This window comes from Cibotium barometz, chromosome 18 (assembly GCF_041138505.1).
Source record: "Cibotium barometz isolate CiBa-2024 chromosome 18, ASM4113850v1, whole genome shotgun sequence".
NCBI lineage: Eukaryota > Viridiplantae > Streptophyta > Polypodiopsida > Cyatheales > Cibotiaceae > Cibotium > Cibotium barometz.
This window is the reverse complement of record NC_141063.1, coordinates 24,484,931-24,499,519: the sequence shown is the minus strand read 5'-3', so window position 1 is coordinate 24,499,519 and position 14,589 is coordinate 24,484,931. Positions and strand designations below refer to the sequence as shown.

The 14,589-nt window shown below is 46.2% G+C and overlaps 1 protein-coding gene across 9 annotated transcripts in view; it reads right to left on the bottom strand.

The window, feature by feature from the left end:
* LOC147629104 (uncharacterized) overlaps positions 1 to 13,937 on the bottom strand; it is an 88,084-nt gene extending 74,147 nt beyond the window's left edge. For 5 of the 9 annotated variants that reach the window (XR_015267892.1, XM_086812351.1, XM_086812353.1 and 2 more), the window contains exon 1: positions 13,346 to 13,937. Coding sequence is in view for 4 of the 9 variants with exons in the window: in XM_086812351.1 (XP_086668477.1) it covers positions 13,346 to 13,486 (141 nt within the window). In the remaining 5 variants the exon portion in view is untranslated. Of the gene's footprint in view, positions 1 to 12,470; positions 13,244 to 13,345 lie in introns of those variants that run through there. The other 4 variants (XM_086812354.1, XM_086812356.1, XM_086812358.1 and 1 more) reach the window with 2 other exon arrangements.
* Between the last annotated feature and the right edge of the window lie 652 nt (positions 13,938 to 14,589).

Below are 14,589 nucleotides of genomic sequence, written 5' to 3'. Positions count from 1 at the left end.
GAGTTCCTCTCCCCATCGTCGCGGAAGCCACAGCCACTCGGGGCGTCCTTGCCACTTCGACCGCCTCGTAGACGGCAAGCTTGTCGAGAAGTTCCTGTCTCTTTTCGGGCGTGAAATTCATGCAAAACCGCACCTCATGCCCACTCTCATGCAAGAGGTGGGCTCGCACTTTGTCGACACCACCCGTTCGCCAATACGGGCAAAGCTTGCATGCCCATGGCTGAGAACCGCCTCCATGAGCGGATGGCTGTAGTTAACCTCCTCCCACCATGTCCATCCCATCGTCCTACGGAAAGCCCCAGCACGTGAGGAGGATGCCATGGTTGAAGATGGCTTAAGAGAGGGAGAGAGAGGGAGAGAGAGGCTTGAGGGAGAGAGACTAGAGACTAGAGTGCTTGTGTGAGAGTCTTGGAAGTTGCAAGACTCAAGAGGCTTGAGGGAGAGAGACTAGATAGTAGAGAGTAGAGACTAGAGTGCTTGTGTGAGAGGCTTGGAAGTTGGAAGAGGCTTGAGGGAGAGAGACTAGAGACTAGAGTGCTTGTGTGTGTGTGGCTTGCCGCTTGAGAGGCTTGAGCAGTGAGCAAAGACTCAAGAGACTTGAACTTCCTTGAAGGCTTGAAGGTGTGTGTGTGAGGAAGTGTGTGTGTGATTGTTCTTATATAGATAGGCAAGAGAGAGAGGCAAGACTCGAGAGGAGACAAGGGCCAAGGGCCAAGGCAAGAGGCCCACTATGGGCCCTTGTGACCATGGGCCAAAATGGCCCAAACATGCCCCCAAGACGGCGTCCCCCAACGGTCACAAAACTAACCGTTAGAATGCGCAACGGCTAACTGTCGTCCCCCACAGGAACTGTCCCCCACACCGTCCCGGCTCGGAGCCGTCCCCATCCCCCAGTCCCTTGTGAGGGACGCCTCCAAGGGGGACGTCCATCTGTCCCCGTTTCTGCCGCGTCTCGGAACAGCGTCCCCGCGTCCCAGCCTCCCGTCCCCTGCGTCCCCCTATGACTATGCTCAAAGGTCGCATTCAGCCTGATTGTCGCAAGAAGAAGAAAGAAGGTGGTTCTACTAAGAAACCCCCCAATCAAACCTCTTCATCCACCAACCAAACTCAAAAATCCTCTTCCACCAAGGAGACTATCTTCATCGGTATTGAGGAGCTTCCCTCTGACTCTCATGTTCCTTTCTCCTCACGTCTTACGGATTGGGTTGTTGATCGTGGGTATACTACTCAAATGACTCCTGACAAGACCATTCTTCATAACATTCATCCCAGCTCTTCGACGGTGTCCATTCGTAATGCTTCCAACTTGGAGGTCTCTTCGGTTGGTAATGTGCGATAACTCTTCCCCGGGCCAGCCTTCTACTGTAACGCGCGGAAGCTCTGGGTAGTCTTCTTTCAGCCCTAAACACTCTTGAAGACTTTCTGATGCAAAAACGCACCATGATGCAAAAACGCAGGTAGAGAGAGAGTAGAGAGAGAGAGTGAGAAGTGCTGGAATTTCAGTATATACTATGTACAAAAAAGGTACAGATCTTTGCAGCCATGGGCTGCCTTCATAAAAAGGTTCCTAACCCTAAATTCTGTCCCCTATGGGACCTCTAAGTGACCCACACCCCTAGTGGGTGGAATGCTTACAATGATGAGCATCTATGCTTTATATAGGGGTCTTGGACATATTTTATGCTGGCCGACTGCTGGTCGGCCAGTCATAAATGCATAAAACATGTTTAATGCTGCCGACTGGTCCTGATGCATGCGCTTCTCAGCCGCCTTGTATTCTGGTACAGCCGACCACTCCAATGTGCAGCCAGCAACACCCTTTCCTGCAGCCGACAACCATCTGGTCTTCAGTTTGCTCTCCATGCCTGTCTCCAGTCTTCACTGCCCAAGGTGATCTGTGCTCTATCATCCTGATTCATGGTCTTCATCTGCTTGCCCCTTCTGGATTTAGCCCTAGAAAGGTCCATGGCATTGCTGATGCACATGACATCCCCCTCTGCTAAACTTGATGACGGGAATCCAACCTGCTCTTGGATGACTGTCATCATCCCAATCCTGTCCTGAAGTCCCTCTGTCATCATCCATCCCTGGCAAACCCTTTTTTTTCTCTGAAAATCCGATCTGTTCTCCAAACCACTCTGTCTCTGATGAAGATCTATGCATCTGGTCTTCCTCTAGTCCACAATCCATTCCTGCCCTGACTCTGAACACCGTCTTGGTCTTCGTTCCTGGAACTGAGTCTGGCACTCTCACATCACCCTTGGAGGATCAACCTCCCTTGGGACCGTTCCCTTAGAACCCATCTGGCTCACGGAACTGACATCCCCATCTGGCACTGTGGAACACCACCAACAAACCTCCTGGGAGTTCTTCCCGATCTGTGTTCTTGCTTTGGGCTTCGAATCCGTGTACTTTCCTGTACCTTGGACCTGTACACCATCATCTGGGACTGATGCAGCGTTTAGCTTTGCTGAGCCTGATGCTCTGATACCAATGTAACGCGCGGAAGCTCTGGGTAGTCTTCTTTCAGCCCTAAACACTCTTGAAAACCTTCTGATGCAAAAACGCACCATGATGCAAAAACGCAGGTAGAGAGAGAGTAGAGAGAGAGAGTGAGAAGTGCTGGAATTTCAGTATATACTATTCAGCCGACTGGGGGTTCTTCCTTGATCTTGATGCGCATGCTGCCTACACCTTGCTGACGTCAGCCGACAGCTCTCTTCTGGCAGCCAGCACCCTTTGTCCTGAAGCCGACAGCCCCTCTGACCCATGCTTTGCTCCAAGTCCTGCTCCATCTTCTACTGGTTCTTAGTCTTTATCTGCTTGCCCTTTCTGGATTTAGCCCTAGAAATGTCCATGGCATCTGTGATGCACATGACATCATGTAACGCGCGGAAGCTCTGGGTAGTCTTCTTTCAGCCCTAAACACTCTTGAAAACCTTCTGATGCAAAAACGCACCATGATGCAAAAACGCAGGTAGAGAGAGAGTAGAGAGAGAGAGTGAGAAGTGCTGGAATTTCAGTATATACTATTCAGCCGACTGGGGGTTCTTCCTTGATCTTGATGCGCATGCTGCCTACACCTTGCTGACGTCAGCCGACAGCTCTCTTCTGGCAGCCAGCACCCTTTGTCCTGAAGCTGACAGCCCCTCTAACCCATGCTTTGCTCCAAGTCCTGCTCCATCTTCTACTGGTTCTTAGTCTTTATCTGCTTGCCCTTTCTGGATTTAGCCCTAGAAATGTCCATGGCATCTGTGATGCACATGACATCCCCCTCTGCTAAACTTGATGACGGGAATCCAACCTGCTCTTGGATGACTGTCATCATCCCAATCCTGTTCCGAAGTCCCTCTGTCATCCTCCATCCCTGGCAAACCTTTTTCCCTGAAAATCCAATCTGTTCTCCAAACCACTCTGTCTCTGATGAAGATCTATGCATCTGGTCTTCCTCTAGTCCACAATCCATTCCTGCCCTGGCTCTGAACACCGTCTTGGTCTTCGTTCCTGGAACTGAGTCTGGCACTCTCACATCACCCTTGGAGGATCAACCTCCCTTGGGACCGTTCCCTTAGAACCCATCTGGCTCACGGAACTGCCATCCCCATCTGGCACTGTGGAACACCACCAACAAACCTCCTGGGAGTTCTTCCCGATCTGTGTTCCCGCCTTGGGCTTCGAATCCGTGTACTTTCCTGTACCTTGGACCTGTACACCATCATCTGGGACTGAATCAGTGTTTAGCTTGGCTGAGCCTGATGCTCTGATACCAATGTAACGCGCGGAAGCTCTGGGTAGTCTTCTTTCAGCCCTAAACACTCTTGAAGACTTTCTGATGCAAAAACGCACCATGATGCAAAAACGCAGGTAGAGAGAGAGTAGAGAGAGAGAGTGAGAAGTGCTGGAATTTCAGTATATACTATGTACAAAAAAGGTACAGATCTTTGCAGCCATGGGCTGCCTTCATAAAAAGGTTCCTAACCCTAAATTCTGTCCCCTATGGGACCTCTAAGTGACCCACACCCCTAGTGGGTGGAATGCTTACAATGATGAGCATCTATGCTTTATATAGGGGTCTTGGACATATTTTATGCTGGCCGACTGCTGGTCGGCCAGTCATAAATGCATAAAACATGTTTAATGCTGCCGACTGGTCCTGATGCATGCGCTTCTCAGCCGCCTTGTATTCTGGTACAGCCGACCACTCCAATGTGCAGCCGACAGCCCTGTGTGCAGCCAGCAACACCCTTTCCTGCAGCCGACAACCATCTGGTCTTCAGTTTGCTCTCCATGCCTGTCTCCAGTCTTCACTGCCCAAGGTGATCTGTGCTCTATCATCCTGATTCATGGTCTTTATCTGCTTGCCCCTTCTGGATTTAGCCCTAGAAAGGTCCATGGCATTGCTGATGCACATGACATCTACCATTCGGGATGTGCTTCATGTAACCAAGCTCTCCAGCGTTCTCATCTCAGTTTTTCAGATTGCGGAGAAAGGATATGGTGTCTACTTCAACAATTTCATCCTCGAGATTATCAACACCAGCACCTTGCAGATTGTTGCCACAGGTGGTCTTTATCGGTTGAAGGACTTTGAAGGCTCTTTGAATGAGACCCAATCTCATTTGCTGCAACTTCTTCACAGCTATCATGCCTTGGTAGCTCATGTGGATGAAAATTCCTTGGATATAGCTCTCATTCCAAAGCTTCCAGATTATGGGATCCAGAGCCACGATCCTTGGTGATTTCTCGCGATGTTCACTTTGTTGAACCCTCATCAGATAATTCTCGCTCTCATCCCGAGCTTACGATCGAGATCCCTTCTCCTTCCTCGGCCACCCTAACTCCACCACCAGCTTCTCCACCATCAACTTCTTTACCCCCTACCTCTCCAGCCCCTCCTTCCCCGGCTTCTCCTCCTCCTCCTCCTCCTACTCCTGTGCAACGGAGGATTGCCCCCAAGATTCCACGATGGCTAGAAACCACTGTTCATGATTCTCATCTCTCCGATATGAAACTTCATCACCTTGTTGATTCTTCAGCACAATCTTTGACACAGGCACAGAGATTACAGTAGCTTCGTCAATGGTCATTCTTGTAACCTAGCCCTTATGAGTACAGTGATACAGTCATATGAGCCTCCTACAACTAAAGAGGCTCTTGCTCTTCCTAAGTGGCGGGCAGCCATGGAGGCCGAGATTGATTCCATTGAGAGGAATCGTACATGGGAGTTTGTGGACCGGCCTCTACATCGGCAAGTCACTGGGGTCAAGTGGGTCTTTACGACCAAGTTTCATGCTGATGGATCTCTTAACAAACACAAAGCCAAATTGGTTGCGAAGGGGTACTCTCAGATTGAGGTTGTGGATTATGAGAATACTTTTGCTCCTACAGCCAGATACACCACCATCCGGATAGTTCTTGCTCTTTCTGCTCATGCGCACTGGCCGGTTTACCAAATGGATGTCAAGTCTGCCTTTCTTAATGGTGACTTACATGAGGAGGTGTATGTTGAACAACCACGAGGTTTCAAGTTCCCGGACATGAGGGTAAGGTGTACAGATTGCACGAAGCCCTTTATGGTTTGAAACAGGCACCCAAGGCGTGGTATGATAAGATTGATGCATTCTTTCTTTCCCTTGGATTCCAGAGATGCTTTGCAGACAGCAATCTCTACGTCTTTGCTTAGGATGCTTTGCTCTGCTTGATTGTCTTATATGTTGGTGATTTATTGATCACTGGCTCACATCTTGCCAAGATTGAACAGCTCCGGTCAGATTTAGCTCACCTTTGAGATGATTGATTCAGGACTTCTCCACTACTTTCTTGGGATGGAGGTCTATCAGTCTTTTGATGGAGTGTTTCTTAGCCAATACACATATTTGCAGTAGCTCCTGGAGACATTTGGGATGACTGAGTGCCGTCCAATTTCTTGTCCGATGGATCCTAACTCCAAGCTCTCTCATGATGATCCCTCTCCCCTCTTCGAGGATAGTACATAGTACCGGAAGCTTGTTGGTTCTCTTATTTATTTGACTAACACCAGGCCCGACATTTCTTACAGTGTCAGTGTTCTCAATCACTTTTCTTTTGCTCGTTGACATTCTCATTGGCAGGCTGCTCTGAGGGTTCTTCAATACTTATCCGATACCTTGGACTATGGTCTCTCTTTCAGAAGAGGCACTGAGCTTGTTGGATACTTTGATGCTGATTGGGCAAATGATCAGGATACACGACGATCCATTTCTGGTTATTGCTTCACTCTTGGTTCCGGTCTTATTTCCTAGAGATCCAAGATGCAAAATACAGTTTCATTATCTCCTACTAAGGATACCTGTTGTGAGTTGTTATGGTTGTTCCACATGTTGAGCAATCTTCATGTACTCTCGGATTATCCAATCCGTATTCTTACAAATAGCCAGAGTGCCTTGGCATTGGCTCGAACTTGATCTTTCCATGGCAGGACCAAACATATTGAGGTCCACTTTCACTTTGTTCGTGAGCTGGTCGCCGACGACATCATTACATTGTAGTATTGTCCTTCTCAGCACAACATTGCTGATCTCTTCACCAAACCTCTTCCTCCAGATACTATTGATTAGCTTCTTACCCGTATGGAAGTCGGACCCCCGTGCTAGAGCTGAGAGGAGGTGTTAAACATGTCAGCTCCAGCTCTCTTACTCTCCATTTTATCCCCTTTTTATCCACATATTTATTTGATATTTTTAGGGATTTTTCCCATATTTCTTAGGCTATTTTAGGTATTTTTATCTGTCGTCGACATTTGTCCCCCAATGCTACTAGTCGACTGCTCTACATGAGATGTATATAAGCATGGCCATTGTATCTTCATTTCATTCAATACATTCAATATTTCAATCTCTAGCTCAAGTGTTGTCACGTGCACACCCAGAAGGTGTACAAGTGACATGGCATTTCAGAGCATTTATAAGCATTTAGCAGATAATATTCAGAAACATCAAGTATTATTCAGGGCATTTACAGCATGTGTAGCATGAGTTTGGGACTGTTTCAACTCCCACAGAAACACAAAGCATCTAATAGCATTCATTACATCGGGTCAAGGCTTGTTATGACCAGCCGACAGCATTAATAAGGCATTTAAGGCAGTCGTGAGGTCTTAGACACGTGGCTGACAGCAACAAACCTGCCCGACCAACATCAATACAGCATATATAAGCAAATCGCCTTATTCATTCCATAGCATCTCATAGATCTTCCTCTCTTCTCAGCGTTTCCTACCTAGGGAGCAAGGAGAGTCAACAGATCAGCATATTCAGCATCCACACAGTAGTAAGCATTCAGATCAATTATCTTCCTACCTCCTACATAGAGGAAAGCCGGCATCCAAGGGTGGACCTCAGCAGTGGAGAAAGGAACAGTCATTCACCATCAGCATTTAGCATATCTCTCTCGTTCTGAGGAGGAGTAATTGGAGTTTTGGGCTTCAACTAGCAACAAGGGGTTCTCTTCCACAGAAGAAGACGGAAGTTTGCTCCAACATCGCCTCAGGAGGTTTAGAGGTTCAAGAACGATGGAGATGGTGTGTGAAAGGATTCCACAAACAAGTCAGTGGGTGGTGACTCAGGTTTTCCGAGCAAATCTTTCAGCATTTGCCATGTAGTTCTCGCAGTAAAGAAGTCTTTGGCTTAAAGGATTCAACTCTTGTAGTCGACCTCAGTCCCGGCAGAAGAAGTTAGTAGGGGGCAGTGGTTTCAATGGAGGAGGATCAGCAGAGGAGTCGAAAGGTTGCCAGGTGTACCACCCAGCAACAGTTTAACAGAGGGGAATGTCACATGCACACCCAGAAGGTGTACAAGTGACATGGCATATCGAAGCATTTATAAGCATTTAGCAGATAATATTCAAAAACATCAAGTATTATTTAGGGCATTTACAGCATGTGTAGCATGAGTTTGGGACTGAGCTCCCACAGCAGCACAAAGCATGTAATAGCATTTAATAGCATTCATTACATCAGGTCAGGGCCTATTATGACCAGCCTGTTGGATTATATCATCTCCAGAGGGCCTACATCACCTTTTTCATGCTTGTATTGGCCATTTATGAGGCCCTGCATTGGCATATCTTAGCAGAGATTATTCAGCATTTTTTCTACCATTTTTTGGTATTTTTAGACATTTTTGTAGCATTTTATGCTACTGCCATGCTATCGGCTTGCTACAGCTGGCCGACCAGCATCCTCGAGGAATATATAAGGGCTAACTCCCTTTCCCCCAGTTCATCTGATTTTTCAACATTCAGTTGAGGTCATTAGCAACTGCTACTGCTTCTTACCATTGTACAACACCGACGGGCTTCCCTCGTGCTCAGATTTCAGCAATAAACATCAATTTCCAGCATTTACAGGTCTTCTACCTGGGCCTACATCTGTGTTTTATATTTGCTTCACTTTCTTTCATGGTATCAGAGAAAAACGCTGACCTGTGAGCAGAAGAGAGCTGAGTTTTCTGTTTTGGAGCAGAGGCTTCGACAGTTTGCTGCGTTTTCTGCAGATTTCAGCGTAGAAGGTGCTGCGTTTTCTTCCGGGGGCAAAGGCTTCCTCAAGAGTGCTGCATTTTCTTCATCTGACACTTGGGACTGTTGTATTCTTAATTTTTCAGCAAATATTGCTGATTTTTCTGATTGTTGAAGCCCTCTTCTAGGTGCTGAGAACAGGGAGCTACATCCTAGAGAGATCTTCTTCCTCTCCTTTCAGTTTCCCACCCTCCCTCCCTTTCTTCTTGCTGTGCACAACCTAAGAGGAGGACTTGCTCATCGTGATGATTCTCGAGCAGCAAAAGCCAACTATAAAGCCCAGGATGCTTCTAAAGCATCTGACAAGGACAACACCAAAGATAAAGGCAAAGTTTCAAAGGAGGGATCTGCCAAAGTTGCATACATGGCAGTCACAAATTCATCCACCTCTTCAAAGGATTCATTCCTCGTGATCACAAATATGACTTCTCCTGAAGAGGTTAGTGTCACACCTGAAGCGGTGGAATGGGTTGGTGATAGTGGTGCCTCTGCCCACATGACCAATAAGGCCCATATCTTGGAGGACTATCAGACTCTCTCTTCTTCAGTTTGTATCGGCGACAACTCTTCGCTTCCTGTCACCGGTGTTGATAATGCTTCTTTGGGTTCCTCTGCCACCTTACATGATGTTCTCCATGTACCACGAATTTCCAAAAATCTGTTTTCAGTATACAAAGCTTCTCAGAAGGGACTTGGTGTGTACTTTGATGATGAGGTCATCAAAGTAATCGACAAGAAGACTCTCTCGGTTATTGCCAATGGAGTCCATGATGGGGGTCTCTACAAGATCACCAATTTTTCTTCCCAAATCCCTCACACTGATTCCCATATTCATCAGCTTTTCTCACCCGTGTTGGCTTTGGTTTCTTAGGCAGATACTTCTTTGTGGCATTCTCGCTTTGGTCATGTACCCATTGCTGCCTTACAGAAGTTCCATTCTAAATAGGTTGTCAACGGACTACCTCAGCTCAGGTCTCTCTCACACATCTGCTCATCCTACATGATGGGCAAGCATCATCGAGATGCATTTCCAGAGGAGGCCACTCACTGATGAGCAACCCGAAGACTGGAGCTTATACATGCAGATCTTGCAGGGCCTACGGAGGTTGAGTCTCTTAGCGGGGCTCGATATTTTCTTCTTCTTGTGGATGATTTCACTCGCAAAGTTTGGGTATGTTTTCTAGCTTGCAAGTCAGATGCTTTTTCCAGTTTCAGGACTTGGATCGCGATGGTGGAAAATCAGTTTGGAGGTAGAGTTTCATTCCTCCGGACTGATAATGGTGGCGAGTTTGTACCATTTGATGACTTCCTTGCTTCGAAGGGCATTCACCGACAGACTACTGTTCCTTACACTCCTCAACAGAATGGAGTTGTGGAACGAAAGAGCCGGACCGTCAAAGAGATGACTCGTGCTTTGTTGCATCATGCAGGTCTCCCTCCTGCTTTCTGGGGTGAAGCTGTGGCTACTCTGGAGGAGGCTTTTACAGACCACAAGCCGTCTCTTTCTCATCTTTATGTTTTCGTGTGCATGTCCCAGATAAGAAAAGGACCACACTCGCCCCGAAGTCAAAGAGGATGATCTTCACAGGCTACAGTCTGAGATCCAAAGGGTACCGCTTCTAGGATCCGAAGGTTGATGACATCATCATTTCCCGTGATGCTCGGTTTGATGAGAGCTTGTTTGGCATTGATTCCTCTCCACCTGATGCATCTTCCGACTTTCTGGATAATCCATTCCCGGCAGATGCTAGTGATCTTTTACCTCTTCCATGTCCAACTCCTCCTCCCCTTGCTGCAACCCCGGTGCCAACTGCTCCTTTACAGTCACCCGTTCCCGTTGCATCAGCTTCTGCAGCTCCCACTCCGCCTACGAGTCCTGCTTTGACTCCGGGATTACCCTCACTAGTGCTTACCTCATTACCACTTCCAGCAGCATCGGATGAGTCCTCTACTACAGCTGGATCTTCTTCTTCACGCTTTGAGAGGAAGGCTGGCCTACCTCAGTGGGTTCAGCAACTCTTTAGAGATTCTGGTCTCACTGATGCACAGCTCCATAACCAGATCTCTACCACCACCCCTGGACCTCGCCATTCATCTCGGGCTTCCACATCTCATCACACAGTGAATTACGCTCTCATGAGTTCTCTCCGATAAGCCTAAGAGTCCAGAGGAGGCTCTTCACAGCCGCAGTGGCAGCAAGCCATGGAAGCAGAGATGGCCTCTATTGAGAGGAATAACACTTGGTCTTTGGTACCACGGCCTTTACATCGTCATGTTATTGGTGTGAAATGGATTTTCAAAGTCAAGTTTCATGCAGATGGTACTTTGGACAAGTACAAAGCCCGCCTTGTTGCACGAGGATATGCTCAAAAGGCAGGTGAAGACCTTGATGAGACATTTGCTCCTACACCCAGATATACCACCATCAGGATTGTTTTGGCTTTGGCTGCACACTTCAGATGGCCTGTATTCTAGATGGATGTCAAATCCGCTTTTCTGAATGGAGATTTAGAGGAGGAAGTTTATATTGAGCAGCCTCCTGGTTTTGTGATTCAAGGACAAGACACCCATGTTTATCTTCTGTAGAAGGCTCTTTATGGTCTCAAACAAGCACCTCGTGCCTAGTATCAGAAGATTGATGCCTTCTTGTTATCTCTTGGCTTTGAGAGGGCATATGCTGACAGCAATCTCTATGTGATTCTTTCTGATGGAGATATTTGTGTCATTGTATTGTACGTTGATGACCTCATTCTTTCTAGCTCAGATACTGGGTTGGTCACACAGGTTCAGTCCAAGCTTTCAAAGGCATTTGAGATGACTGATCTTGGCCTTCTACATTATTTTCTTGGGCTGGAGGTTTGGCAGAAAGATGACTATATCTTCATTTCTCAGCAGAAGATATATATACATATATATATGTATATATATGTATATATGTATATATATGTATATATGTATATATATATATATACATATATATACATGTATATATACATATATATACATGTATATATACATATATATACATGTATATATACATATATATACATGTATATATACATATATATACATGTACATATACACATATATGTATATATACATGTACATGTACATATGCACATATATATATATATATTTAGAGTCTATGTATAGAGATATATGTTTATCTTTGAGTTTCTCATGCATGACCGAAAACCAAAACCTCTCGAAACCTCTGAAACCCGTTTCGAAACTCCATGGCTACCATGGTGGCAGGCAGGAGGGGGGAGAGGCACATGATGCAGAGGGCAGGGCGCAGGTCAGCGGGGGCTCACAGCTCCGTTTCAGCACACTTTTACGCAACAACTGTGAATATTTAACTGATCGAGGGTTTCCAGCAGGCGCAACCATCTGTATGACCTACACGGCCATGCGTTCGGTCTGCGCAACAGTCCATACTATACGGACTCTACAAACAATGTCGTACAGTTGTACGACAGCATCTGGGTAGATGTGCACAAGCCTGTAGAAGCTACAGGGACCAGGTGGTACAATGGTCGTACAGCTTAAGGTTTGGCCGTACAGTCTGCAGCTCCAGCCAGGGCTGATTGTACAGTTGCAAGGCTGATTATTGGTACTTCTACCTTGGCATCTTCCTTGGACTTTGCAAGGCCTTTGCGGAATACTTTGCATGCAGAGTATTCTTAGTGCAACGGCATACACAGGATGAGTCAGGAACAGGTTGCCAACCTCCTGTGACCGCAGCAGAAACTAGGATTAAGAGTTTTGAAAGAGATGTTAGCTAAGGCTTCCATACTCTATTGGTAGAAAGATAATAGGTACGCCTGTACACTCCAATCCACATTTAGGCCAAGTCACCACACATTGGAAAAACAATTGGCACAACACCTGCATTAATAGGAAGAAAGGTGGCTCACCTAGTGATACCATAGCATCTCTTCACCACCAACATTGTCGCCCCACTCTCCATGCAGGATCTTGCAGATGAACATGGTTGTAACCAAGTGGTACTTCCTTACTGATCTGCAGACTGATGGTTCCATTTCATGTGGTGCCATGACCATTGTAAAACTTGCAATGAGTGGGTACTCTGGAATTGGCAGAAGCTGCCTCAACTGTGAGGCCAAGTGGCCTGTGCAGAGGCGGTGGATTGATTGACAGGCTGCCCATGTAAGGACTTGCAAAACGAGTCCCCTTCCCCCTTGGAAAATCACAAAGAAACCTCGATTATGAGCACAAACCAGTGAAAATGACACCTGTGCAAGCAATGGAATGATTGCCAGGGCTGTCTTTGTACTGACTAGCAAAGCAGGATCTAGTCTTTTGCAACCAAGTGGCCCTTCATTGCTGACCTGCAGACTAATGGTCTGCATGTGACCATCATTGTACAACAGTAGAATTCAGTAAAAGTCACCTCAATTCACGAGTGAAATTCTTGAGCGATGGATCGATTCTCAGGCTGCCACTCAATTGTGAGCTCAAAATAGTTAATAGTGTTCCGGCACCAGAGATAGATCGATTGCCAGCCCCGCCCATGACAGTCTCCCATGTGCGAGCAATGGGTCGACTGGCCAGCCCCCCGCGATGGATCAATTGCTGGGAACCATGTACGGATTAGCAGAGCAAAACCCCTCCCCTACCCTTCCTTTCTAGAACAGGCACAGAAGGACTTGGGCAAGCCAATTGGGTCCTGCCATTGCAGTACAAGACAGACCATTGCAAAGAGAGATCCCGAAAGTTTCATTTCTTTAAAATTCGGAGATGCGATAATACAGGGGTTTGAGAGGGGCACCTGTGCTGTGCACCAGACTTCGAGGTGCGATGAGGACACGAGCAGCAGGAGCCCATTGGAGGCTTTGAGATGAACAATTATATCTTGCAGAGAGCTGGATGCTGTGGAGAGAACCTTGGGCCAGCCGTACGCCACATACATGTTGTCGATCTTATGTGGGAGGAATCCCCAGCTCTGCCTGCGCGGCACAGCAGGTAGGACTCTTCTGCAGTCACAAACCCTGGCAAGCCAGATCTCTCGAAACGCTGTTAATTAAGTGAGGTAATAAATTATTGTTGTTTTACATTAGCATTTTATTTTATTTTCCTCCTTAATTTTCACTATGGTATGCTATTACAAATAGAATTAAAAAAGATTAGTGAAGAAAAGTGACTATTAATTAGTGCAAAAATGCATGGACAATAGAAATCAACCAAAACAACATGCAAGAAAACCTCTATTACATCAAAGCATGCATTAAACCAAGAAACAAAAGGTATCTACAATGCAATTGCATCTTTATCTAAGAGTCCCCTTTTTTAGTATAACACACTTCATCTCTGTTGCATGATCACACAGAGACACAAAAGAATGCGTTTAATCCTCAATGCCACCTCTTCATCAAAAACAAAGATAACTATTGGATTTTTTCTTCCACCAAGTAGCTCACCTTTTTGAAAATCTTTGCTCTCTTCACTATCATTATCAACATCGTGGGCAGCATTCATGGCCTCATCATAATACCTATGAATTTGAGGACCCATGAAGAAAAGATTCAAATTCTTCAATCCTATTGTCAGAGGGTAACTTCATCACATTCCAAACAGAGTTAAATGTGATGAAGCTACCCTATGAAGAAAAGATTCCTAGCGTCATCATAGTACTTGTGAATTTGAGGACCCATGAAGAAAAGATTAAAAGTCTTCAATCCTGCTAGTATCGTATGCTACCACCGAATTTGACGACCCATGAAGAAAAGATTCAAACTGTTCAATCCTATTATCATAGGGTAGCTTCATCACATTGCAAACAGAGTGGGCTCTCGCCATATCCATGCCTATGCTCATGCCTGAAATGATCCAACGAGTTGTATTTGTTGATATGCACAACATGCATAAGAGTGTTGTTGGTAACGTTATGGTGAGCCTATTGGTAATGTCGTTGTCCATGTACCTGTAAAATCTTTCAAACAAATACAATGGAGTTACTTATTCTTAAGGTCTCTTTCCCATACAATGGAGTTACTTATTCTTAAGGTCTCTTAC